The sequence below is a fragment of the Symphodus melops genome, assembly GCF_947650265.1.
Source record: "Symphodus melops genome assembly, chromosome: 14".
NCBI lineage: Eukaryota > Metazoa > Chordata > Actinopteri > Labriformes > Labridae > Symphodus > Symphodus melops.
In genome coordinates this window covers 6,082,282-6,110,134 of record NC_136704.1, presented here as the reverse complement: position 1 = coordinate 6,110,134, position 27,853 = coordinate 6,082,282, and the positions used below count along the sequence as shown (strand labels likewise).

General features: G+C 41.0%; 1 protein-coding gene across 1 annotated transcript in view; it reads right to left on the bottom strand.

The window, feature by feature from the left end:
* The window catches only part of vopp1b (VOPP1 WW domain binding protein b), a 37,369-nt gene extending 16,054 nt beyond the window's left edge, over positions 1–21,315 (bottom strand). The window contains exon 1 of the mRNA XM_079361639.1: positions 21,018–21,315. Within this exon, the coding sequence (XP_079217765.1) occupies positions 21,018–21,068 (51 nt within the window). The 5' untranslated portion in view covers positions 21,069–21,315. The remainder of the gene's footprint in view (positions 1–21,017) is intronic.
* Between the last annotated feature and the right edge of the window lie 6,538 nt (positions 21,316–27,853).

Sequence of the window (27,853 nt, the reverse complement as noted above, 5' to 3'; positions counted from 1 at the left end):
ATGAGGTCTCCTGAGGGATCTCCTCTCAGACCTGAACTAAAGCATCCGCCAACTCCTGGACAGTCTGTGGTACACTGTGGCGTTTGACTTCTTTATCTTTTCGAGCCGCTGTTTCACTTTCATGTTCTTATCTTTTCTATTCTCTGCTGCCTCTTACTCTTTGGTACTGCTACTCGATGCTTTTTCACACCTGCTTTCTTAAAACCTGATCAGACCTCAGCCTGACACAAGTTAGACACACTGCTCTTTGAGGGTCGATTGTGATCCTGGTCCGAATACTGTAGGATTCACTAAGGCTCCACACAGAACGATAAACAGACCCATGGACCATTACAAATAATACAGATAATAGATTAGAGATGATTAAGAGCGGTCATAAGACCCATACAAAGCGGGATTCCTATTGTATCAGTGAGGACTAGCCCACATTTCAACATTGAGATTCATTTGAAAAAAGGGTAATATCTGGTATGCGCCTAAAACCTCTTACTTAACCATTTTCCATCCATCTAAAATATAGTTTAACATCAATGTGCCAGAAAAAAACATTTTACTTCATAGTCTGAAAAAAGTCTTAATTTTAGCATTTAAAGCATAAACAAAAATATTAACTTCATTTGTCCAAACTCATTTTGAAGCATTGTGTAAATGGTTTCATTCCATTTAATTTTTCATGCAAAAAACATTTCTGCATTTATGGAATGTGTTAAGGCCATAACACACCAAGGTTTCATTTTTGTTTTTCACATTTTGAATGGAGAGAAATCACTCAGTTAAGCGATTTAGTGCATGAGAAAAAAAAAAAACAAAGCGACAAAAGTAATTCAACAACTTCAACTGCATATCATACATTATTCTTGATTAGAAGTTCCTATATTACAAGAGTGGGTTTGTTTCTGATGTTTGAGAGTACCCCTTCTAAACAAGCGACACTCATCTTGAAAACTGTCCTGTGTGAATGTGTGTTGAGTTAAAAGTCTACAAAAAGTCGGTGAAAAAACCTTTAATTTAGAACCAGTTTTGGGAGTCTTTAAATGGTGGCTATAGGCTTCATTACTGTATCCACCAGGTGATCGGGTTTCCTTTCTTTAAATACACTCCACAGTTAAAGGCATTACTACAGTCAAAAGTTAGGAATGGTACCAACATAACCATACTGTTACATCCTACTTACTTGCTACCCTTCTGTTGGGGTGCTAAGCGGACCGATCCATCCCACTTCCTTGGCTTCGGCACACTTCGGAGAGGTGTGCTTGGGCATGTTACACTCTCAGCCAGTTTTATGGCTGAATCTAACCAGACATGACTCTGTAACTGTCATGTTGTCAGTGTTGTTCTCCGATGTGCAGACGTGAATTTGACTGCATTTCCCCTTTTCACATTTTTTTTTTTCTCGAATCCGCCTGTTTGTAAACCATACATGCTTCATAATAACACAGGTGCTGTATTAGGACGTTATGTCTAAGAGGTAGTCGAGGTAATTGCTGTGCTGGTGCAGGTGGGCAATCGTGCAATCATGAGTATGGCACGGTACGGATGGCACTGTGTGACCGCGCTCTAGGTCAATTCTTTTCATTCAATCTATGTTTAAAATCTTTACAAACTTTATCCCTGGACCTCAGGCAGAGACTGGCCTGCAGGTTTTGAGTTAATGGAGGTTCGCGAGGGAAACAGAGAATGATTCACAGTTCACTAACCTTTGTCAAAACTGGTATTCACTGACTAGGTGAATATGACCTTGAGGACAATGAATTCAGCTCAACTGTTATTTTTTAAACTGATAGAAGGAAAAAGTGTGCAATATTTAGAGGTCAACCTTCAATCTTGGGAAGAAACAATCTTTGTCTAACTTTATACCGTTCTTCAGACATTCAGAGTAGTACACTCAAGAAGGATCCCCTGCATTCCTCTTCCTACAACTCTCGCTTCAGCTCACAATGCACGGAGCCCTGACGCTGGAGCACTGGCGACTGGAGAGCGCCTTTAATTAACTGCCTTTGAAATGATCTCCTTCTGTGAAAAATACAGCCTGCTTTGTAGTGCCATACAGAGGATTTTCAGCTTTATCACTCCGCGCCCTGCAAAGAAGCGGTACGAAGCCAAGCTTATTGAGAAGAAAGAGGAGGGTAGGTGTGATAGCAGAGAAAAGGGAGGCGGATAGAGGAGAGCGTGCTAAATGAAGTGTATCATACTGCAGGGACAGGCCTTGCCTCAGGGTGGCAGGCAGCATACACAGCATCACTTTCTATTGAAGTGGAGACATCTTCTCAAAGATTTGTTGAACTGGGTTCCCACTGTGAATGAAATCATGCCGTTTCTGGATACGCTTATGAAATTGCTATGACATTCACTCGTATCATGTTAGTATGCACTGGACTCGATTAAGTCGTGCTGCTTATAAAACAACACACTCACTACTTCAATTAAAAGTAGTGACACAGTGAAGTTGAAGCAGTTTTCTAATGTTTCATCTGCAGACTGAAGTTCGTCTTCTATAAGAAGATCAAAAACTGTCTGTGATGGGATGAGAGAGAAATATTCCTATTGGGAAGTCTTTTGGGACTGGATTGATATTTGTGTCGCCATTTCACAGTCGAATAAGATGTTTTTTTTGATTGGTGAAGTGCAGGCTGGCTTATTAAACCGAGTTCAGGCTCGTTTTTCTTTAAGCTTGCTTTTAAAACATTTCTGAGAGCATTTCCCAAAGATCTGTTTTTTGAAGAACATGATTTACTGTTTGGACTTACTCTTCTGGCCATTTTCACACAGACATTTTTTTTATTTTGCGAGATTGAACAAGGATGCAAAATCGCAAAAGTATGTTTTTGAGTCACAAAAATCCAACAGGAAAACATCATACTGACACTATTTTCATAAAGAAATGTATACATTTAGATGGATGAAAAAAATCAATAAATGCTCTAAAAATGAATTAATCCTTATCAATGACATTTCTGGGATGGGCATGTTTTAAGTGAGGAAAATACAATTGATTTGCTTTGCTCAACAAAGGCTTTAAATTGCATTTGTCAATGTTGTACACGCATGCAACTCACAGAGGGAGACTATCCCAGTGGGGGGGGGGATACTAAAGATTCTACTGCATAGTTTACATCCAAATACCTGCAAAACTGTTGACACTTTTTTTAAAAATAGATTAATGGTATATGATGGCTATGTCTTATTTGTGTATTGCATTAATGAGTGATCTGAGTGTTCTTTCATGCTGTCTGCTGAGACCAGACCAATTTATGCCACTTCATTTTCCTGAACCAAAACCGTGTAATTGTAAAATAGAAATAAATTCAGTCATAATCATGTCCCTCGGCTGTCCATGGCTCAAGTCTGCACACAAACAAGCTGCACCCTCAGCTGTTAGAAATGGATTGTTTTATCACTGAACATTTTTAAAATTAGAAAAGTATGATTTAATCATGGTACACTAATTTAGAGTAGGTGGGCTGAAGTGCTCATAGACAAAGCAATGACAAAGGTGGAAAACTGAGGATCAGAAGAAAGAGAACTGGAAGCATGTGAAAGAGAAGTGCAGACAGCGAGGGATGAAAGTCTGAGAGAACGAGAAGGAAGGAATCAGAGGGAAGTGCACATAAAGAAAGTGATGGAGAGAGTTATAATGTAGCTGTAGCGCCTGCCCTAAAACCAGCAAACCTCATCACATGGTTGCTCTCTGATTATATCAGTTCTGGTCTTGTGAATGCTGTTATCACACTTTTTTTTTTCTTCATTGTGACGAGTATAAATTACATTGGGCTCACACTGTATGATTTTTTTCTCCCATCTATGTTACTGCAGAACAGCTTTGTCAGACTCAGTCAGGTGTGGTGTGACTACACTTGACGCCTACTGTAGTCACACTGCATAGAAAAAACAAAAACACGACAAAGAAGTGAAGGGCTCAGCATTACTGTAATATTTTTGAAACACATTTTATTCAGTTCCATTAAATTGACCTTTCAGGGGGGCCTGTTGTTTAATATTATTTAGAACCATCATAAGTTTCCAATTCTCATGAGACAAAGTGGTTAGTAGTCGTGTTGTATTACCAAGACCGATGTCAAGTATACTTTTTAAAGTTCTCGACCTCATCACGTAATTTACTCAGTCTTGTCTCTTTTAACTTTATTTAATGCCAGTGTGCAGGCAGAACACACGTTAGTATTTACAGATACGTGATGTTGATTTGAGAAATGTTATTTTATGAGAAGATTTTGAAACATACCTTTCAAACAGGATCACATGGTGATGTTACATGTCCTGCTCTGATCTCATCCCAGCTCACTGCAGTAACCCACATTAGTCGAGCACAGACGTTGGTGCAGCCTCTACTAAGTGTAGTCAGGGTTGTGTGAGGTGATGCTTTACAGAGAAAGTGCAGCCCATGGCCTGAATTATTCAAAATCCTATAATTTAGAATGAAGACTTCTGAAATGCTGCAAGAGAGATATGTTTTCCCCCTTGAACCGAACAATGTGTGTCTTTGACACAGACTGTCAAGCAGCTTCCTCCTTCTGCACTTACAATGAAGTGCTGCTCTCCAATGATCCCACTCTTCTCAAAGCAGGATCAGCAGATCACAAACATACAGTCAGAGCTCTAACAGCCCCTCTAATGTTGTTATATTTACATGCCAAAATTAAGAGTGTGTTGCCTGTTTTATCACCATCATATATACAATTACCAAGCACCCAAGTGCACAGATACAGTGAGACATATACAGTAAAACAACAAATGCTAAAAGTAGCTAACACTAGCTCGTTGCTAGTCCTCTCAGACTCTGATTGAAGAGCTATCTCTGAGATGTTTGCTGTTTGTAGATGAAAAGAGAACAAACAATAACCCTCCTGTGTTATTTATATTAACCTTCTAAACAAGTAGACACATTTGGTCTCAGGTCTTTGTCCCTGTTACCTTAGAGCCACCACATGGCACAGGGAGGCCCTGAAGCTCACTGCAGGAATTGTTTTCTATCTGCAGGAATTCCTTGAATAGTTTTGTTCTCCATCTTTTGGGAGTGGAAGTTGAAGTGATGCATTTATATTTTATCTTGTGCTATATGTCTACATTTTTTTCTTGTAGCCGTTTGATAAATACAGGCCCAAAAGGACACAACAATATCAAACGTCCTCTCTGTGGTCTGTGCAGAGAGCAGAACAGCGGGGTGGCATGCCAGGTCGAGTTGTTTCGCTGGTTTGCAACATGGCAACACAATAGGTTATTTGTCAGGCTACCGGGGGAGGATGGGGCCATACTGTGACACTTGGGCTGAGAGGAAATGCCAGGAACCCACACACACACACACACACACACACACACACACACACACACACACACACACACAGGGGAGGTGTTACCAAAGTAGAACTGCAGCAAAGCATCTCATCCTTTCTCACTGAGACCGCATACATCAACTCCATTTGTTTTCTCTGGTCACTGGTGGGAAATTCTAAGACTTTGAAAAACTGCGACGTGAGTACATGTGGGCCTGTTGACCCCATCTGTTGTCTCTCTTCTCATCGGTCTGATATTTTGATTGCAAAATAAAGAACAGCTGGAGTAAGGACCTTTGTTGCACTGCCCTCACCCACGACCTCAATCTTCCACTGCTTCTCCCCTGGCTTGGTGTTATGAAAGATGTCTGACGGTATTTCCCCTTTCCTTGACAGTGACTGTTACAGGTAGCGTCGCAGTAGCATTCTCCTTGCAGCTTGTAAACAGGGCACTCAAATTCAGTCTCTCCTCCTGGGCTCGTCGCCACCACAAGCACTGGCTCACTGCAGTTTTAAAAGTAACTTATGTTGTAAAATGAAACAAGAGGAACATTTCAGCAAGCAAGCACAAGCTAACCAACGGGGTTTGGCACCTGTATGTCCAACAGAAAGCAAGCCAACTCCTCACCCACAGCTGAAAGCCAACCAAAGGTACACCCTCGTTTTGAAATGAACTTTGTCCTCTTCTATGTCTGCTGTTTAACTCAGTGACATTTAATTTGATCCTTTGACCAGCACAGCCTCCAGTAGCCTATTCCCACCCTTGATCTTCCATCTTAATTCTCTTCAAAATCCAATAGCTTTCCACTTCTTATCACTCAATAGTCGAGCCACAATTAGCCTGTATATGGCTCAGTTAATAACTATGTCACTTCTGGCAGAATGGATATGAGCGTGGGCGAGATAAATGGGGACTATTTCATTTGCGCACCATTTACAGTGCAAGTGACAAAGCAGAGGAAAGCTTCAACACGAATATAGAATTAAACAATATATTGCTGAAATAGCAATGCAGAAAAAAAAAACCCCCCACAAATGACAAAGCTTCGATTTCACCCTCATGGAGTGTAGACAGTCAGTCCACATTTGTTGGAGCTAATTGTGATCCAGTTTCCAACCCTCTCCGATCTATGGTCACTGTCCAGCTCTGTTCATTGTCTTTCTCCTAATTGGAACTCAGTGAAAGCACTGACCGCCCAGGAAAATGTCCCTCTGTGCTCCCGCGGGACAAAAATGACCATTACATAACCGCAGAACGTGTTCTCCTGCTTTAAAAGCAGCTCAGATGGGTTTTGGCTGGAGGACGTTCAGAGGGGATGAATAGTTCAAAAGGTTTTACACAACACATTAAGGCTTTTAAAGCAGGAGTGTGTGTTTGTGTTTGCGTGTATGTGTGTGGTGATCAGGATCCGTTGGTCTCTGAAGCTGTAGCTTACTGTACATGAGAATGTAAAAGTAGACAAGTCGATAACGAAGCTCCTAAATAAGGACACAGGACTGAGAATCTTTGCTCCAGTTAATAGGTTTTAAATTCTGGAGGTATTGGAGGTTTTAATCATGTTGTAAAATAAAAAAGAGAGTGTCCTCCTTATTATCCGAGGTATCATAGCAGTCTAATTTCTCATTATGGTCTAAATGGTGTTCCAACCTGCAAGAAATGAACTGTAAACCTTTGTGGTTTCCACTGTAAAAGCACTTTGCTGACTCGGAATCAGCAGGAAACGTCTTTGAAAAACTGTAAACAAAAGAAGACAGTAAAAAACCCTGATCATCTTTGACTTCATTTGTTTAACTTTCTCTGGAAATACTCGTTTCTTACACTCTCCTTCACTTCCTCCACTCCTCTATAATTCATCCCTTTCTTCCTTTCCTCTCATTCCATCCATCCTCTCCCCCCTCCCCCTCTCTGCTTCCTGTCTTATTGATCTCTGCTGACCGCACAGCTACCTCTGCCATTAGGAAGCAGCAGCAGACCCACGAGCATCATTTGATTGTCAGTGTATGTTTGTCCTGAAGTGGAAACAACCATTAGGAAGAAACAGAGCTGGAGGAAGCCTGTACTGCTCGTGTCATGTTCAGCATGCACATACACGTTAATCTACTGCGCTGCCTTTAGCCTCTGTATTAGCGCGAGGCTGTTTCCCTTTTGTTAGAGATATTGACATTTTGATATAAATTCTGTCGACTGTGTGAAAATGTACATTTCACATAAGAAACTTAACGTTCTCCTGTGCATTAAAAGGAGAAATCACCAAGTCTATGCCAAAACCTGCAGTTCCTTAAACGGCCAATGGAAGCTGCAGTTTTTCAACAGCTGATGCTTTCTAGTTTAAACTCTCGTTTAAATTACCATACCACATATCATACCACTTGTATTCCATGCTGATAAAGATGCCATTTCTACCCCCTTTTTTTCAGCTTGCACTGGGGCTAAACATGCTTGCTTATTTTTTTATACATTAAGTGCAGTTCAGTCCTCTACAGAAACAGAGTCAAGTTTCACCAAAATATTTAAATCACTCAACTCACAAGTTCCACACGCAAGGTTGCGTATTTCATAAACATCCAGTTTAGTATTTCATTTTTATTAATTTTTTTAGGGTTTTTACTCTTTAAACCAGTAAAAACTGTTGATTTTGAGAAGTGACTTTATAGCTGTGTGTTTGTCAATGCCTGGCTCCTTCACAGCCATTAAACTAAAAAAAAAACCACAGGATAGCAACTCAAGGCTTCAAAATTGCCACAAACCAAAGAGTGACATCATGGTGCCTACATCTGATTTTAAAATCGTATTTGCACCTGATCGGTCTTGATAAAGGTTGGCTTAATAAATGTAATAATTTGATCAATGTACAGAAATGTAAAAACAATCAAAAACAACTAAATGAAACTGCAATATCCACAGAGTAACATGTATTTCATGATGCATTTACTCAGCCATGAATCAATTCGATTGCTTTTCATTGTGAGATCTATTTCCTATGCGACATTACGATCCAATCAGAAGAGAAAAAAAACAGCAGAGCGATGTGCATTTCATTGTCTGCAGTCGAGAAAACACAGAGCTGACATTATTAAAAACAAAGCACCGTCATTAGTTTTAATATCGAAGAGCATGGAGGCTCATTCTCTTCAAATGAATAAAACATTGTTCATGTCAAAATGAAAATAAAACAATCAACTATGTGATCATGAAATGGGGGCGGAGCAATTGGCTTAATGGTATTGTCTCGTTTATAATAGAATAAATCTTTACTGTTAAGCAAAGGTGGAGATGTGCCTTGGGCTATCCATATTCATAAAAGCAGTCTCAGAACAAATAAGTACATTGGCAGACAGCATACCTGCTACATTTACAAAATTAAAAATCAGTTCATATCATAGTTCAGATCTCATCAGTCACGTTTGATTAAGGATGTTTACTGCGCTTGGAACACTTCTTCAAGACATCATAGCGCCTCCCAGAGCTCAGTGGCTCAAATTGGTGGAGGAGAGGTTTGGAGTTATCTGAAAGATACTTCCCGCTTTCTTCCTCGTCCTGTCAGTGAACAATTGAGACAGAGGCTTTTTTGTGGTTTTCCCACCATTTTGCCTGCAGTAGAGAGTTTATTCTTTAATCTGCCGCTCAAGTGACCGTACCAGGCAGGGAGATGGAAAGTTTAGACACTCTCAACAACAGATTTATACACCAGCTCTAAAATGTGCTGACTGACACCCTGACTATACTGAGTCACTGTGAGCATTTCTTGAAGATATACTTCAGAAAAGCTCAGCTGGCAGTGTAAAACTGTTACCAGGTATTTTAAATTCAACAGTTTTGTCAAGTCAAACTGGCTCAATTTTGGCAAACAGTTCAACAGACAAACAGAAGTAGAGCACAGGGTCAGAAGCAGGCAGCGCCCCCGGAAGCATTGTTAGCATTTAGACATTTGACACCTCGCTACAGACTTTCCTCTTCCTCAGGAAAGTTAGCCTGTTTCCGGAGAGTTCAGATTCAAAGTCTAAGATATAAAGAACTGTGACTGTTTTATTTTGATACCGAAGAACTCAGAGGCGGATTCGATTTTGACACAAATTGCAGAAATCAGACGTCGAGAGTTTTAAAGTAGCTTACTGTAGCTTTTCTGCTTTAATTACCTCTTTGTGTCACTGCCACTGCTGCGGCTTGAACTGCTGACTGCGTTGATGAGTGGATCAATTGTGTGGGCCAAACTATGTAACAAACCGTCTGTTATTTTTAGCGCATGGACCTGTCCCTTTCGCCTCACGCAATATCAGGTCTCCAATCTGACATCAACAGCTTTCAGATCTGTAGCAAGCTGTGTACTCTCTGAATGTTTCCGAGCAGTCCTTTTCTTTTGTCTATGGTGGTCTGACAAAGGTGGCATGTTATTTTCCCCCCGAGCCTGTGTCAGCTTCTTTTTCACATTAGTGATTCACACATTCATTTAAGCGTCTTTCTGCTGGAGGCGACTGTCGACTGTGAACATTCAAACATCTCTGCTGTTGTGAAAGTTTGTGTCTACTCAAGCACTAACAGCAATGCTTTAGAAGGAAAGTTAATCTATTTGTTACTGCTTTTAGTGGAACTGCCACTTTACAAGGTGCTGTGAAACTGTTCAACCTCAGTGAGTGATGGCAATAGTTAGAAGAGGCTATTCATTTTCTAAGATAACTATGCCTTTAAAGAAATATGATTTGGAACCCTCTGTGACATTGAAAAAGTTAAACAAAGACTGTTTTTAAAGTTCAGATTCACATTCAAATCTCAGTTTAGTTAACTTTCACATTTTCTTTTTATTGACTTGGAATCATTTCAAGGAAATTTGTAACGCTATGTAAAGGTGAAAAAGTTACATTTCTGCTTTAATTTGAAAAGATGGCATCAGGGCATTCTGTTGAAAAGCACAATGTCATATACACTCAACAAAAATATAAACGCAACACTTTTGTTTTTGCTCCCATTTGTCATGAGATGGACTCAAAGATCTAAAATTCATTCCAGATACACAATATTACCATTTCTCTCAAACATTGTTCATAAATCTGTCTAAATGTGTGATAGTGAGCACTTTTGCTTTGCTGAGACAATCCATCCCACCTCACAGGTGTGCCACATCAAGATGCTCATCAGACACCATGATTAGTGCACAGGTGTACCTTATATGCAAAACCGTACTGGCGCCTGTGACTGGCAGTGCCACGGCTCGCTCTCTATTTTGTAGATTATTGATGATTATTGTTTCACTATATGTGATCTTAGCAGCCCAGATGACAAATAGAAGTGTCCTGGCTTTACTAACCTATGATCGGGACTCTTTATTTCGTATCAAAGTGTCATTGGAGGACATGTTTCATACCTGGGACCGTTACAAACAGGCATTTCCGCCTCCGTTTGAAATCCATCCCGACTCACAGGACTACTTGATGCTGTATCGGGTGCCGAGAAAGACCCGCAGGAGATCCAGGAGGTCCAGAAAAAGAGGCTCTCGGTCCGGTATCCAAGTAAAGCGAAGACGTGCTGCGGCGCACGGGGGCTCCGTCGTCTTCGGCTGCCGGGATCGCGCTCGGTTCCTGCGCCAGATCCCTCTCCTCGATGTGTGCGTCAGCGTGTCCTCGCTGCCGCCTGCCCGCACTTCAACAACTGTCCTGGACCCTTCGCAGTGCTGGAGCCATGGTCAGGGGTTTTCATCGCCATCGCCTACTTCCGTGTTTATGCCGGCTTTTCCAGCATGGACCAGCTGGAGCTCACGTGACCGCTGGATGTGCCTTCGTCCAATCCCGCTCCTCAACACGGACACTACCTCCGAGACGTCAATCCATGTCGGCCTATTGAATGCTCGTTCAATTGCGAACAAGTCTCATTCACTAAACGATCTTTTTACAAGAGAAAACCTGGATATTATGTGTCTTTCAGAGACATGGCAGAGAGATGAAGAGTTCATTCATTTAAATGATCTCTGTCCACCTGGCTGCTCTGCTGTCGGGAAGCCCCGCCCCTGTCGCCGTGGTGGTGGCCTGGCCATTGTTCACAGGGAGGTCCAAAAATGCAAACTGATCCAGTCCCAAGATTTCTCTTCGTTTGAATCACAGATGGTTAAGATGGGTTCCTCATCCCCTTTTTACTGTGTGTTGATCTACCGTCCTCCTGGCCCTGCCGCTGTCTTCTTAAAGGATTTTAGTGACTTCTTGTCCTCTATTATAAAGCTGGACTCTGTTTTAATCCTTGGGGATTTTAACCTTCATGTTGATGACAGCTCATCTTCCCCTGCAATGGAACTTCTAACATTGACTGAAACTTTTAATTTTGAACAGCATGTTTCTGAGCCCACTCACCAAAAAGGCCATATTTTAGACTTAGTTTTTACGCTTGGCCTAGACATTTTAAACCTGTCTGTAAATGATGTTCATTTGAGTGATCATAGTCTTGTTCTGTTTGATCTGCACTTTTGTCCTGAGCCCAAGCCTTCAACAGTCAGGTCTCAGAGGCGTGTTATCACTGCTAATACTGCAGATAGTTTCTCTCATTTATTTGATCCTGTCTTGGTCATGAACTGTCTCGATGTGGATGATCTCACTCACTGTTTTAACAATCACTGTGTAGAAATTCTGAACCAGGTGGCTCCTGTTAAAACAAACTCCTCTACCAGGGAAAAAGCTCGCCCGTGGACTAATGAAGACATCCTAAATCTAAAGAGACTATGTCGAAAGACTGAACGCCTGTGGAAATCCACTAACCTTGAGGTGCACAGGCTCTACCTCAAGGACCTTGTGTCTTCATACAATGTGATGGTCGAAAATGCCAGATCCGAGTATATCCACCAACTGGTAGCACTAAATAAGAAAAACCCCAAAGTGTTATTTGAAACGATAAACTCACTTGTATGTCCTGCTGCCCCAGTTACCCCTGTGTTTTGTGAAGCTGACAGCAATGCCTTTTTGAGATTCTTCACAAACAAGATAAAGATAATCAAGGACAACATCCCGCCCCCTCTTCGTGTTACCCCTGCTGTTTCTGAGCCTGTCTCCAGCTTGTGGTCCTTGTTTAGGACTGTGACGGTTGCTGATATTTCAGCAGTGGTGTCTAAGATGAAGCCCTCCTCTTGCTCATCTGACGTCCTTCCCTGTAGGCTTTTTAAAAAAGTGTTTGGGGAAATCGGCCCGTGTGTGACCAAAATGGTTAACCTGTCTTTGTCCACTGGTGTGTTTCCTACTGCATTCAAACATGCCATAGTGGAGCCATTACTAAAAAAAGCAGGCCTAGACCAAACAGATCTTAATAGCTTTAGGCCTATTTCTAAGCTCCCTTTCATGTCAAAGATCCTTGAGAAGGTGGTCTGTAATCAGTTGACCCTTTTCCTGGATCAAAGCAGCATCCATGAACCGCTTCAGTCCGGTTTCCGTAAGCAACACTCCACGGAAACGGCCTTACTGAAAGTGTCCAGCGACATTATGATGGCTGCTGACTCTGGAAAGTTCACGGTCCTGGTTCTCTTGGACCTGTCCGCAGCTTTCGACACTGTAGACCATCAGATACTGCTGAGAAGACTGAGGGATCAAGTTGGACTGTCGGGTTCAGTTCTAAAATGGTTCTCTTCTTATCTAACTGGACGAAGCTTCAATGTAACAGCCAACCAAATAAGGTCGGAGTCTGCGGACCTGCTGTGTGGAGTGCCTCAAGGTTCCGTCTTGGGTCCTGTCTTGTTTTTGCTGTATTTGATCCCTCTAGGAGAGATCATACGAAGGTTCGATGATGTTTCTTTCCACCTATTTGCTGACGATATCCAGCTGTACTGCTCTTTTAAGCCGTCCGAGATCCAGAAGCTGAGCTCCCTACGTCTTTGTCTGATGGAAATCAAACAATGGCTCAGCGAAAATTCTCTGCAGCTCAATGCTGAGAAAACAGAAACATTGATTCTCGCCCCTGATGACTCAATTCCAGGGATTAAGCAGTTCTTGGGGGACCTAGGCCAGTCCGTGAAGCCTAGTCTTAGAAACCTGGGAGTTATTTTCGACAAAGACATGTCTTTAGTCCAGCACTGTAAACAGCTGTCAAGGAACTGCTTCTTTCAACTGAGGAAGATCTCCAAACTTAGAAACATGGTTTCGCAGAATGATTTGGAGCTCATTATCCACGCCTTTGTGTCTTCACGTTTAGACTATTGCAATAGTTTGTTTTCTTGTCTTAACAAGAAAGAGCTCTCTAGACTGCAATTAATTCAAAATTCTGCAGCAAGAATTCTGACCCGCACAAATAGGAGGTCCCACATATCCCCTGTTCTGAAAGACCTTCACTGGCTGCCAGTGTCTTTTAGGTTCAGGTTTAAAATCCTGGTTCTGGCCTTCAGAGCCCTACATGGTCAGGCTCCCTCTTACCTTAGTGAGCTGATCCAGCTTTACGCTCCTGTGCGAGCGCTGAGGTCTATGGATCAAAACCTGATGAAGGTCCCTCGAGCTCATTATCACACTAGAGGTGACCGGTCTTTCCAGGTCGTTGCTCCGAGCCTCTGGAATGAACTTCCATCATCCTTGCGCTCAATTGATTCAGTTGTCACTTTCAAGAGTCAACTGAAAACGTTTTTATTTGTCCAGGCTTTTAATTAGTCTCTTTTAGGGCTGCTATGATTTTTGTACTGTCTGTGTATTGCTTGTGATGTTTTTAAACCCTGTTTGTGAAGCACTTTGTGGCCCCTGCCTGCGAAAAGTGCTATATAAATAAATTTTACTTACTTACTTACTACTTACTTATACTGCCCACAATAAAAGGCCACTCTGAAATGTGCAGTTTTGTCTCACAGCAAAATGCCACAGATGGCGCAAGCATTGAGGGAGCGTGCAATTGGCATGCTGACAGCAGGAATGTCAACCAGATCTGTTGCTCGGGCATTGAATGTTCATTTCTCCACCATAAGCCGTCTCCAAAGGCGTTTCAGAGAATATGGCAGTACATCCAACCGGCCTCACAACCGCAGACCACGTGTAACCACACCAGCCCAGGACCTCCACATCCAGCAGGTTCACCTCCAAGATCGTCTGAGACCAGCTACTCAGACAGCTGCTGAAACAATTGGTTTGCATAACCAAAGAATTTCTGCACAAACTGTCAGAAACCGTCTCAGGGAAGCTCAACTGCATGCTCGTCGTCCTCATCGGGGTCTTAACCTGACTCCAGATCGTCGCCGTAACAGACTTGAGTGGGCAAATGCTCACATTCGATGGCGTCTGGCACGTTGGAGAGGTGTTCTCTTCACGGATGAATCTCGGTTTACATTGTTCAGGGCAGATGGCAGACAGCGTGTGTGGCGTCGTGTGGGTGAGCGCTTTGCTGATGTCAATGTTGTGGATCGAGTGGCCCATGGTGGTGGTGGGGTTATGGTATGGGCAGGCATCTGTTATGGACGAAGAACACAGGTGCATTTTATTGATGGCATTTTGAATGCACAGAGATACCGTGATGAGATCCTGAGGCCCATTGTTGTGCCATACATCCATGAACATCACCTCATGTTTCAGCAAGATAATGCACGGCCCCATGTTGCAAGGATCTGTACACAATTCTTGGAAGCTGAAAATGTCCCAGTTCTTGCATGGCCAGCATACTCACCGGACATGTCACCCATTGAGCATGTTTGGGATGTGCTTGACCGGCGTATACGACAGCGCGTACCAGTTCCCACTAATATCCAGCAACTTCGCACAGCCATTGAAGAGGAGTGGACCAACATTCCACAGGCCACAATTGACAATCTGATAAACTCTATGCGAAGAAGATGTGTTGCACTGCATGAGGCAAATGGTGGTCACACCAGATACTGACTGGTTCTGAGTCCCCAGACCCTCAATAAAGCAAAAACTGCACATTTCAGGGTGGCCTTTTATTGTGGACAGTCTAAGGTACACCTATGCACTAATCATGGTGTCTGATGAGCATCTTGATGTGGCACACCTGTGAGGTGGGATGGATTGTCTCAGCAAAGCAAAAGTGCTCACTATCACACATTTAGACAGATTTATGAACAATGTTTGAGAGAAATGGTAATATTGTGTATCTGGAATGAATTTTAGATCTTTGAGTCCATCTCATGACAAATGGGAGCAAAAACAAAAGTGTTGCGTTTATATTTTTGTTGAGTATATTTACTAATACAAACTTGTATAAATTAATTCCAACTTTTGTATATTTGTTGCTAATGGCTATAACACTACACACTATTGTTAGCTAGTTAGCTCGGCTCGTACCAAGATTAGAGGCTGAGAACACTGGGGAGCTTCTCCTGTATTGTACGACGGTGTTGTACGACAAAAAGGATTTTTGACGTTTTTTAAAGCCTTGTGCAGGGGAACCTGCAAGGAACCTGATGGAGAGAACTGGCCAAAAGAGGTGGCAGAGTGATCAATTAGGCTGAAAGAGAGGCAATAAAACCGCACGGCAAGACCAGCAAAGGTCTTGTAGGTGACTGCAAATATTGTGCCAAGGTGATTTATAATGGAGAGTTGGTTTTGGGGGGGATGAAGCCTTAGTGGGTGCAGGCAGAGACCGGATAGGAAGGAGGCAGGAGAAGAGCGCTGGGTGGTTTAACACCTGCCAATGCTTATCACAGCAATGTTCTATAGGAGCAAATAATCAGTAAGAAATCTTCCTCTGTGCTGTCAAAGTTAACCACCTAAACTAGGTTTAATTGATGAGGCCTGTATGACGAGGAAAAAACTGAGATATGCTATATATGGATAGTTCAATATTGCAATGACATGCAATTAATAAATATTGAAATGAGTGTGATAGTGTTATACAGAAGCTTTGTCATCCTACTGTTCCAACATGTTGGACACAGCTCATGTGTCTTTAAAAAGTGGCCCCTCTTAAATCCAAAGTAAGAGTTCTTTGAGATGGACAACGTCTGCAGGCCCCAAGTCTAGCTTCAAGTGGAAAATATCTCTTTGTGGAGTGCCACTTTAAAAGGCTTAGTCTTCCTTTGCATCTGTTGGACTCCCTGACAAAGGCTCAATGTCGAAAGATGTTTAAGTGTGTTTTTAAGGTCCACATGACCATGCAGTGAAAATAAAGGCTTTGATTTGTTTCACCTGAAGGTCTTCATCAACCACATGTTCCTGTTCCCTGCTTTTCTGTCTTTCCTTAGCCATCAAGCTTACCTCAGATTCATTGGCGTGGAGTGTTGTTGACTCGTCAGGTTGGATTTATATATATGAGTTTGACTTACACATTGTGATATATTCTGATGGTTTATTTCTTGACTGTATCTCTACAATGCTGACTTTGTGCCCTCCACCTAACCTGCAAGAAGTACGCTTATAGATTGGCAATGTTTTTCTTTTACAAGTTAACTGCAACTGTGTGGGAGTTTGCTTGCAATTTTATTAGGACCGGTTCCTTTCCTACAGACCGATCCCAGCAAATAGATGTGCAGAGTATTTTTTTAAAGTTTATTCTTGTGCTGACAAAATGTAGTTTTGTGCTGCCCTAACTAGATCACTAAAACAGCACCATGGTCACCATGGTTATGGATAACGTTGGACCGTCCTCTTTTGATGAACACAGACAAAAAAAATAAGAGCAAGTCATCCATAGGTCCATCTATGCTTCCTCTGTCATGATCTCCCTGTCACATCTTCAAGCTCCCCGCTGGACTACATTCAGTTTGCCTTGAATGAAAATGATCATATTGAGAATAATAAGACATCACATTGGAAAGTGCAACAATCTTTCTCCATATTAAATAAAATTAAGTCAGACACATGACAGATTGAGCATGGTTAGGTTTGGTTTCAAGCTATAGTCATAAGTAAGTTAAAAATTACAATAATGTGATTTTTTATTTCTTACATCTGGATACAAAACTGTTTTCTGATCACCGTTTCACTCTTGGATTTGAAGAAAATCCATTTCTACAACACACAATGTGATTTGCATGATATAGGCTATTGGTTATTTCCTCATTTCAAAGCCAGTATGATACACAGAGGAAAAGACACAAACAGCAGACAGCAAACATTGATCGTATGGCTGCGCGATGATGCAATTATTTTTTAATTCTAGGCACAGCAGAGACATCCATGCAAGCCAGGAAATCGGTTTATTATCTGGATGACTGCACACAAAGAGCGTGCACAAGGAGCAGTACGGTGGCCCTTACAGGTCAAAACTGAAATACAGCTTCTCTTTGTTGTGTTCCGGAGGAGTTAAAACTAGAAAGAAGTGATCGAAAAAAAAAAAATCCATGTAGCAATAAGATGTTTGGATGATATCTTTAGAGGACAAAGAAAAACAGGGAGACGTTACGATCCAGCAGCGAACAGCACAAACTAAATGTCCCTAACTCAGAGGTGTACAGATAATCCTCCATTGGTCTTTGCAGCTCTTTTTTATGTTGAACAGTCAACATTGGTTTTTACATTAACGTTCTGACAGTGCTTCAAGGTTTCATGTTCTTATAACATTGCCACTGAGTCAGTGGGCCGTCTCTATTGGGCTATAACAACTGTCTCAACACTTCTGTGGCACTGAAAGACTAAAAAACAAGATTACTCCATCTTAAAAAAAACCCGCAAAAAAAACTACAAGTCATCTAAGTGCCCCAGTCTCGCTGAAACCAAATGTTTCCTTCTTTATGATTGACTGAATTATGACTCAGATAAGGAGTGTGCGTTTGACATCTATATCCAAGCTTCAGCAAATCAGTGTACATTAGTTACCCTTCTTCAATAATCTCTATGAGCTGTATGTCACAGCTGCAGCTCTTACTGCCCATCTGACTGTCAGCCGGAGACATTAGCATTATAGCTCCAGACATCAGTAGGCATTTGTGCATGTTGCTGTTTCACTGGAGTTACCCATTTGTTTATGTATCTTTATGTATTTGTTTTTTTAACAACACTACTTCTGTGTTCTTTTTAATTTGTGCGGTATGTAAAATGTTCTTTTGTCTCACACAGTTAATCCTTATTGTACCTAAGTTACAGTGGCAAGAAAAAAACAACGCCATTTTAAGAGGCAGAAAACCTCAAGCTAAACCATCTTCATGATGAACAGACATCTGCCTGAACTGTGTTGGGCATGGAAACTGGGATAGAGGGAGATGCAGGAAGATGGCCAACAACGTTTATGTATCATTCCACTTAACCCATGGGTGCTGAGTACCACCAATTAACATGACTGCACAGGGCTCTTTGTCTGGTTTTAGCTAGTACCTTGGCAGTGGGACCAGGAGCCTGCGGCCTCATGCTGCCAACAGAATCACAACACTGCTGATATTTAGTGTACAATATCAGTTCCTCTTGTGCGATATTGCTCAAGTATACCAGCCTGTATTTTAGAGTGTTGTTTCCCTATCAGCTAATTTATGTGTTGTATTCATTAAAAACAGCTATCACGCTGTAACCAAAAATAAATACAAGAGCCCGATAATATCGGCCAGAAATTAGCTTATCCAGTGACTATCCTATCGGCTACTAGATTATCCGCGGTCAAATACTATTTCAATTGTGTTTCATAACCAGCAGAGGGCGCTATATGGATTACAACAAGCATCGTCAACCTCCAGAGTGTCAAGCTGGGATGCATGTAGATGTAATTACTTTTTTCATTGTATATTTTTTTGCACAACAGTTTGATAACCGCCAATAAAGATATTAGCCAATATATCAGGATAGGATTTTTTCTCTCCCTTTTATCAATCGGGTCAGAATAAATATCCCTGAGTAATATTTGATCATATCTTAATGGCACAAAATTAAAAAATTACATGCTGTTATTTTCAGAGTGAAACTGTGTCCTTCTTGTAGTTTGGCAATATTAAAAGGCTGATGAGGAGCATGCCACAGCACTGTACAACACTGATTGACTGTTTACAAGAAAACTCCACAGGGCACCTTTATGCTTGTGTGTAGTGTGTCAGTGCATGGGGGGCTTTAGGCATTCAAACAGCTCTGTCCTTAACAACAAATAGCTCTGCACGCCTGGAAGCAACGGTCATAGACCCTCATATCACCGCTTACAGCGAAGCTCAAAATCAGTATATGCTTAAAGCAATACCCAGCATTGGGTTTGTTCCCCTCAGATCATCAACAAGAACAGTTTCAAGCGCTCTTCTTTACGATGCAAAAAATAGTCACAGACAAATCTTAAAAAGGAGACAATTAAACGAGTAGCTCAAAGTGTAACAGTTTATGATGTCATGAATATAAAGCTGCTTGTTTGTCTGAACAACAGACATGAAGAATGTGCTTCTTATTAGTTTTCCCAAGACTTTCTATTACAAAGAATAAAAGAGCTACACTGATCCAAATGACCTGTGTGATTGTGTGTCCATGATAATTACACTCTTGACATCCCTGAGATTTTAAACTTAAACAGCCTCCTTCCTAAGACATTTTGCAGATAGGTTTTAAGTATATTTCCTCACTAGAGTCTTGTCTCTGTGATCTTCAAATGAGAAGATATGAGACATAACAAACTGCGATGAAACAAGACATCATCAGTCTTAATCTAAACATAGAGAGGTTTGTCAGAAGCACTTATCAAAGTGAACACAGCAGCACCGGGACGTGGTCTAAGGGCTTCGCTCCCTCTAGGCTGCATGCTCACATTCAAAATGGATGTGCTCACTAAGTCAGCTGAATGAAATAAAATAATAATGATCAGAGTTAATAATATATGAATAGACATGAGTGTCAGCGGCACTGGACTGGCAGGAAGAGTAGGGATCGTGACCACTTTGTGCTTCCTTCAGAGGCATGTACAAATATTAAATTAGAACCCATTGGCATGCCTTTATTGTCCCTAAATGACCCATCAATGTACTCTCATGCAGCATATAGCAAACACTCCTATGGCGGAACATGTTACTGCTTATTTTAAAAGTGCACATGTTAAGAAAATAGATTGTGGTGCCACTAAACTGCATGGCTTTCAAAGCATGTGGCTTCCTAACTAATCAATGAATATGATTATAATAATAAAAGTTGGTATACTTTCCTACCTTTGGCTTCAGACTCTGCCTCTGTAGGCCTATAGCTATCCCTTTGATTGTACTGCCCTACAGGCCCAGTAACCCACTGAGTTGTTGTGGGGGTCTGGACACAAGGACAAAGGAGGAAACAATCGCAGGTAGCTCCAGTAGCTTTGTGGCTTCCCCTCTTATTGTAGAGCATCTAAGCAGATCATTTTGGGGGGTTTTATCATCAAAAAATTGACTGTTTTAGTCTTCAGTACACTTTGGACTTCTACTGTATGATCCAATCAGCATCACCCCCTTCATGTCTTATCTTTCTCATGGTATTTAAACAACAACGGAGAAGGTGGAAACGGCATTAACCAAACTAAAAGTTAAGATTTACCGACATTTAGTGTTTTTACGCGTGTCACTTGAATGCCGAAGTTAACAAAAGATAGCATCCATATTATAAAAACATCCATTTATTATTGGAAATCTGTATAATTGTGCAATTAAGCAAAGGGCTATTTATAAATAGTAGTTTTGAATGGGGTTTGGCGAACAACGCTCTCAAAACAAAGCAAAGCAGCACGCAGCCTATCAAAGCGACATTACAGGCAGCCCGCTGTCAGAGCGATAAGCTCAATAACATTACGACTTATTGTCTTTACTTCATAACTACATTCACAAGAGCAGCACTTTGCAGTCAACCAGACGCGCCTGTCAGTCAAAGCTCTATTTATATCTCGAGATAATAAAAATGGAAGGCATCGCTCACCTCTAGAAATAGCCAGAATGTCAAGGCTAAATCGGCCAGTCGATTCCTCATCTCTCCGCCGGTAGGAGAAGGAGAGCCGGGCTCCGCTTCTGGAGGAGAAAAAGGACAAGGAGGAGATGCTCCTTTATCAGTGTGTCGATTTCATCCCGTTACCGGGGACACCCAGAGATCAGGTCCGACACGCAGTCCTAAGGGTGACAGGACGGATGAAGGCAACCTGGGTGACGATCAGACGGTACACAGAAGGAGATTAATGGCATGGTGGGAAACTGCATTAGCCTGTGATGTTGGCTTATTCCACGCCCCTTTCCGACCCCCCCACCCACCCCGCTCGCCCGCCTACCGCACGCACACACACGCACAGACACACACACACACACACACACACACACACACGCACCCACATGCACGCACTCACACAGTTTTTATGACACTGAGGAGGAATTCCTATTCCCATTGTTAAGTAAAACAAATATGAACACATTTACTCTCGTTGTGTTTCTTCTGATTGTAAGACTGATTTGAAAGAGGTGCACTTTAGGATGTCATACAGAAAAGCAGAGGCTATGTACTGTTTAATGGTTACAAATAATTTATCATTTATTCAAAGTAAATAATTACAGCCTGCAGAAACAGCTTCACCACATGTTCCCTGGAAGAATAAATCTTATGAAACAGACCTGCAAGTTATGACACCTCTTAGACACAGAATGTAGCCTATGGCTGGAAATAGTTATTGCTTACAAACATAGAAATACAAACTATTGCAGCAAAGTGACTCAAAGTCACATTAAAACAGTGACATAATCATTATCTTAGTATTAATATTGAATGTCCTCTATCGTAGGCCTATTTCATATCATGCCAGCTATGGGGCTAAATATAGAACCTAGTTTATTTTAGCTCATTGTTTTTACAGAGTATTTTCTGTCCCCACTATAAGCAGCTGCACTCCATTGTTTTAAAAAGCACATTTGTTGAGCATAGTCACCACGACTTTTTAAACATCTCTCAGTTTTAGTGTAGGAACACTAAAACCAGTGTAGGAACACTAAAACCAGAGCCAAAGGCAGATTGACTCTACAGCGCTCAGCTGGTTACATGAGACTCGATTGACATCGTAAGGTTGGTCACTGTTGGCATAATATGTCCACTTATTGAATCCGTGTTTAGCGTCTTGTTCTTTATTCCAAAAGAGCCACAGTGATAACTATTACAGCGTTAGAAATAGAAAGGGGTTTATGATATATATTTGAACATGTCAACCACTCATCAAATGATCTCTCTTAGTGAAATAAATAGCATCAGTCGTATCCTTTAACAATGAAAAACGACAGGACAGAAATCAAAGCAACTGACACAGCTGGATGTGGATTTATATTAGAAAATAGGTAAGCAGTATAGCAATAGGTAGGCTTTTTATTTTTACATGAAGCTATACATCATGAAGATATTGATGGCTTGTTCTGGATAGATTAAGCTCCATGCATCACTAATGTTTTCTCTGACAGCTTTCATTATAGATCTGTCTGCTTTGCTAATGGATTAAATGTCAGTCATGGTTTGTGATGAAGGCCTCAGAATGGTTTTCTCTATTGTCTTATAGTCTCTCGCTGCACCCACACAACTAATATGTACGTCTGAGAGGCTACATACAGTTGTGGTGCTTCTGAGTGGGATGTTTCAGATTCAGCACCATGGACAGCAGCTTGAGACAGAGGAGACAGCTGGGCAGGTGCTGACAGGAGAGCTGAGATTCACTTCCCCCCTTTGAACAGAAATTGGCTTTAGTTTTCAGACCAGTAACAATATTTTGGTTACAGAGCATGATGTCTTATTGCATCTATAAGAACATTTAAAAAAAAAAAAAAATCAACAATGAAATTATTATTGCCCTTGTGACTCTTGAGGAAACACAAATCAATACACGTAAAGTATGTCTTTTCAAGTTATTCCATGGATAAGACCATTTTTACTCTTTAAATTGAATCTGCTTAGGTTATTTATCACAATGTCTTTGTGCCTATAATAAGGTTGTAGCATAGAAATGGTATAAATAATAGGGTCTTGTCAAATCAATACAACATAAGAGAGTTGTTAATTGCTTCATGTTAATATATATTAATGGTTATTTTGAATCTCTTTTAAATTGTTCTTCTTTGATTTAGCATTTTGTTTAATTCATGGCCCAGTTTACATTGTCATTGTGGTCATAACAGTAACCACCCTCCAGTTTCTAAGCTCTATGTGAATGTCTAAGTGCTGATATTTGTGTTCCCTGTTTTATTTTGTAAGCTCTTGTCTCCTTTGTGTCTTGCGCTGTTTAGCTTCCTGCCTTTGTGTGTGTCCCTCCTGTTTGATTGCCTGCCACACCCTCAATATTTCACCTGTTTTCCAGCCTGTTGTCTCCTTCACACACACACACACACACACACACACACACACACACACACACACACACACACACACACACACACACACAAACACACACACACACACATTTCACATTTTCTTTGGCAGCTCTCCTGCTTATATCCATGTTATTTCAAATCTATAGCCTTGAGCATTTACCGAACATCATACTGTACAAGAGAAGATTAAACTCAAATAGTCTCTCTCATTATATATAAAAAGAAAAACCTCAGGCAAACAAAGAAGGATTTGTTTGTCTCTGTAATTTCTCACACACAGAAAGCCTCTCCTAATGGTCCATCAAGCTCAATGTGAGCTCCACCTCTACAAAAGGTGATGCCATTTTACCTGATAATCCTTGGTCAGTATGTGGTTCAAACATGTTGATCTGTTAAGTACGAGTACGACATAAGATGTTCCAGAACTAGTCAAGTGTACAGCAAAACTGTTTAACATAATTATTTATCTTGTGCTCATTAACAGCAGGCAAACCGACTTAGTAATACATTACATGACCAACATCAGTGTTCAGAGTCATGTACAGAGTTGTTTGTGAACACTATCTTAAATCCCTTTATATAACAATAACAAGTTTATGGATGGATGACAACACCTGTAGGTCAAAAAATAAATTATCTCTCTGTTGACTATCTACTCTTGTTCTCTGGCAGTACCTCTATAATCCCTTATCATAATCCATATAATCACTTCAGTACAAAAATAGGGTTACCAAGAGTGAACCCATACTGTTTCATTATCCTGATAATGAAATGTCTTGATCAAATACTAAATCCATAGTTACAAAGGTTTCTGCTGACTTAAGTTTTGCCAGTATGCACCACAGTCATCAGTCGTTGCACTGTGATAAAAAAAACCATTGGGAATTATTGTATTGTATACTTTCATGGCTTACAACTCAAACTGAAGACTTTGCTGATATAGACAGTAACTACAGCTGATGTGCTCCCTATAAATAGCTTTTTGTCATCGCCTCTCTAAACACCTGCTGTTGTGTTTGTTATTTGGTTGTGTCATCCCGTGTTAAAGTCTTGGCTATTACACCATTTTCACACTTCATGCGTTTGTGGATTCACAGTTGATTTGAACCTACTGAACCAGACTGCAACAATTATTAACCTGCCATTATGTGTGAGATGAGCCTTTATGCTTTGGTGTATGTCCACGCTGCGGAGAACTGCGATCCTGTTTTAGTTGCAGAGCAGCACATTGTGATCCTGACAGGAGAGAAGAAAGAGTGTCAGGGAGATGAACAGCACTCAGTGGTGTGTGGACAGCTGCAGGTGGAAAGAGGGCCCTGTGAATATGATGAAGTGACTGAATAAATGAATGTGATACCATGAGAGCACTTAATGTACCTTTGACAATACACAAAACCCAGTTGATAAAATGTGATGTAAAAGAAAGCTCGTGAAGTTTTATACAGCTCATAAAAAGTGTTTGTATGATCATGAAGACCCCCGTGATGGGGTTGTGGATGTGGCTCAGTTGGTAGAGTCGGTCATCTCTCAACCAGAAGGTTGAGGGTTTGATCCCCCAGTTCCCGCAGCAACATGCCCGAGGTCTACCTGGGTGAGAAACTCAACCATGAGTGGCTGCTGCTTTGGCAATGGCATATGATTATGTGTGAATGGGATTAGTTACTTATGGTTATTTTACATAGCAACCTGTGCCATCAGTGTGTGCAAATATGACCGGCAGTTTAAAAACACTGAGCGCTCTTCAAGGTTAAGTTCATTTACCATCTGTTAAAAACCTCTAAATTTCCAGCTGTAAAGCCACTGCCTGTCATCAGTCTTCCTACAGCATTTGAACTGCTTCCACTGCAGATCACAGAACGTCATTATGTCCTCCCAATATGCAGCAGTCCAATCAATCAATTTGGTCCATTTGAATTAGTGCAATGATTGTCACCTCAGTTATTGAGTTTATCCTGGTTACACACTTAATTGCTTGATCTCCAAGAGGGATGCAAGATCAATTCTAATGTCATATCTGTGTGTAAATACAGAATAGAAGTCCGGAAGTGGTCAACTCAGCGAAGCATAAAGACTGAACTAAGAAGGGGGAAAACAGCTTGTGTTTTTTGGTTTAGTTTAGAAAAAAAAAATCTACAGACAAGTAGATTAGTGTGTTCTCTGTGATTGATTCCATCAGAAAAGTATGATGACTCAGATTGTAAATCCTGCCGTCATTTTCCATTTGCGAAGACTGTTCCACACGTCTAACAATAAAGAATCATTCAATCACCTTGTGTTTCAGGTTTAGCCTCTATATGTCTGTTCTAAGTACTTTGTGATGATGTTTTGTCATTGATGAAAAATATTTGTCACTGTTTGTGGATTTATAAAGATAAAGGAAGTCATATCAAGCTGTTCGTCAGTTCTGAGAACAAAAAAAAAACTTGAGGGGAATCACTGTAATGAACACAGCAATTAAATTATGCTGCTCGCTGATTGGCTTCAGCAAGTTAAATTTGAAACAACATTTTGGTTCATTTGGACGTTACTCTCTACGAGTTAAGATGAACCATACATATCCATGGTGCAAGCAAACAGTGACAAAACCTAAAGATCACATATTATGCTAAATAGAAATCACCATTGTTTATAAACACTTGTGTTTGAAAACAATTGGACCTCCGACAAAGAAACAAGGAGTCTGTGGGACCTCGGCGGGGGGAACAGGGGTCAACAGGCTTAGCAACTTCAGACAGTGGAGCTTCAAAAACATGTCGCCTGCAATCTTATACAGTTCAACATAGATATTTCAATTACTATTTCGTCACATTTAACAGGTTCAATGATGTCTTTAAAGCCAAGGCTGTCCCTCTATTTTGCTCTGCACACCGTAGAACTAAAGCAAGCTTGAACCTGACTGGTCCATAGGATTCAGACACCGACAGTCTGTTGCTGACAGCTTCTGCATTCATATGCAGAATGTGTTGGTCGAGATTACTAGAGTTTGAAGGGTTTCACAAGGCTGCATTCCTTTTGATGAAAAGAGGGTATTTTGATCCATGCCAGCCCTCAGATTCTGCGTTACACTCGGCAGACCAAGTTCACTGCTGTTATACACTCACTTCTGTATTTATCACTCAGAAAGAGACGGCCATGTCAGTCTGCTTCATAAATATTGTGCAAACATAAAAAGGAGAAGTAAATACTTTGATAATAAATACTCAATGAAAAATTTACTTCACTTTACTTCTTTGTTATTTTTTTAATCATGCCCTAATTTTCAAATGTTCCATGAAATAGTTCTGGGCTGCTGCCATGAAGCATGATGGGACAGAGTGCTGATTAGAAGTGGCTCTTGTGCTCTGCTGCAGCCTCTTGTTGTTTGGTGAAGTGAGTGTAGTGCATGAGGATGAGCTTTGGCTCTAATAGGAAAAATGGAGATAAAACAGACACACACACACACACACACACACACACACACACACACACACACACACACACACACACACACACACAGTAAAGTTTAACGCTTCAAGCTTTCATCTGCTCCGTTTCCAGCAGTGCCCCCAGACAGATGAACCTTGATGTAGTAATTACGGGTTATCAGAGGATGTAAACACTTCAGCCCGTTTGGCAGAGATTTGCAGTACAGTTTAGGAACATTAGTCATCTCTTGCACTGTGTAATTTAGGGCCTTACATTACCAATAGACAGGACAGCCACCGTGATAATGCACCGAGAAATCAAGAAAAAGAAGTTATTATGAAACGTATTTGTGTAAAGGCAACGCAGTACAAACCAGACAAACTGCACTCAGAAAAGAAGAATAAAGAGAACACATTCTCCATGAAATATGAAACAGTGTTCTCCATAATATCCATGTTTGCATGGCGCTGATTTATGATGCAGGTATGAAGGCTGGCAGCAGCAGCAGCAGCCAGCTGATGGATGAACGTGACTTTGAAGGTGAGTTTGTCACTCATGATGATTTTGGCCCTTATTCATATCCTTCAGGCTTATGTTTGATTTATATGTTTCAGTCTCACATAATGATCTTTGTTTTTAGGTGAATATGAAACAAGGAACATGGAAAACTGCTGTAAAATTTACTTACTCTGTTACTGCAGAAACTTTTTATTTCTTTGCATACACATTTGCAAATAATTTAAAGAGTAGAAATAAAGGTATGATAATAAACAATATTTTAACATGGGAATGAATGTATTGACAGCAGTACAGTTGGCTTGTGAAAATATATTTTAGGTAGATGTAAATGGTGCCCCCTGGAGGACACATCTCATTTAGCACCCAGAAGAGTTTTGTTTTTGTTTTTTTTCAGAAAGGGATAATGTACAGTGAGCAGAACCTTAAAGGAGCAATATGTAACTCTGACACCTAGTGTTGAAAATGGGTACTGCAATCCAAATTCAAAATATTGGAGGACAG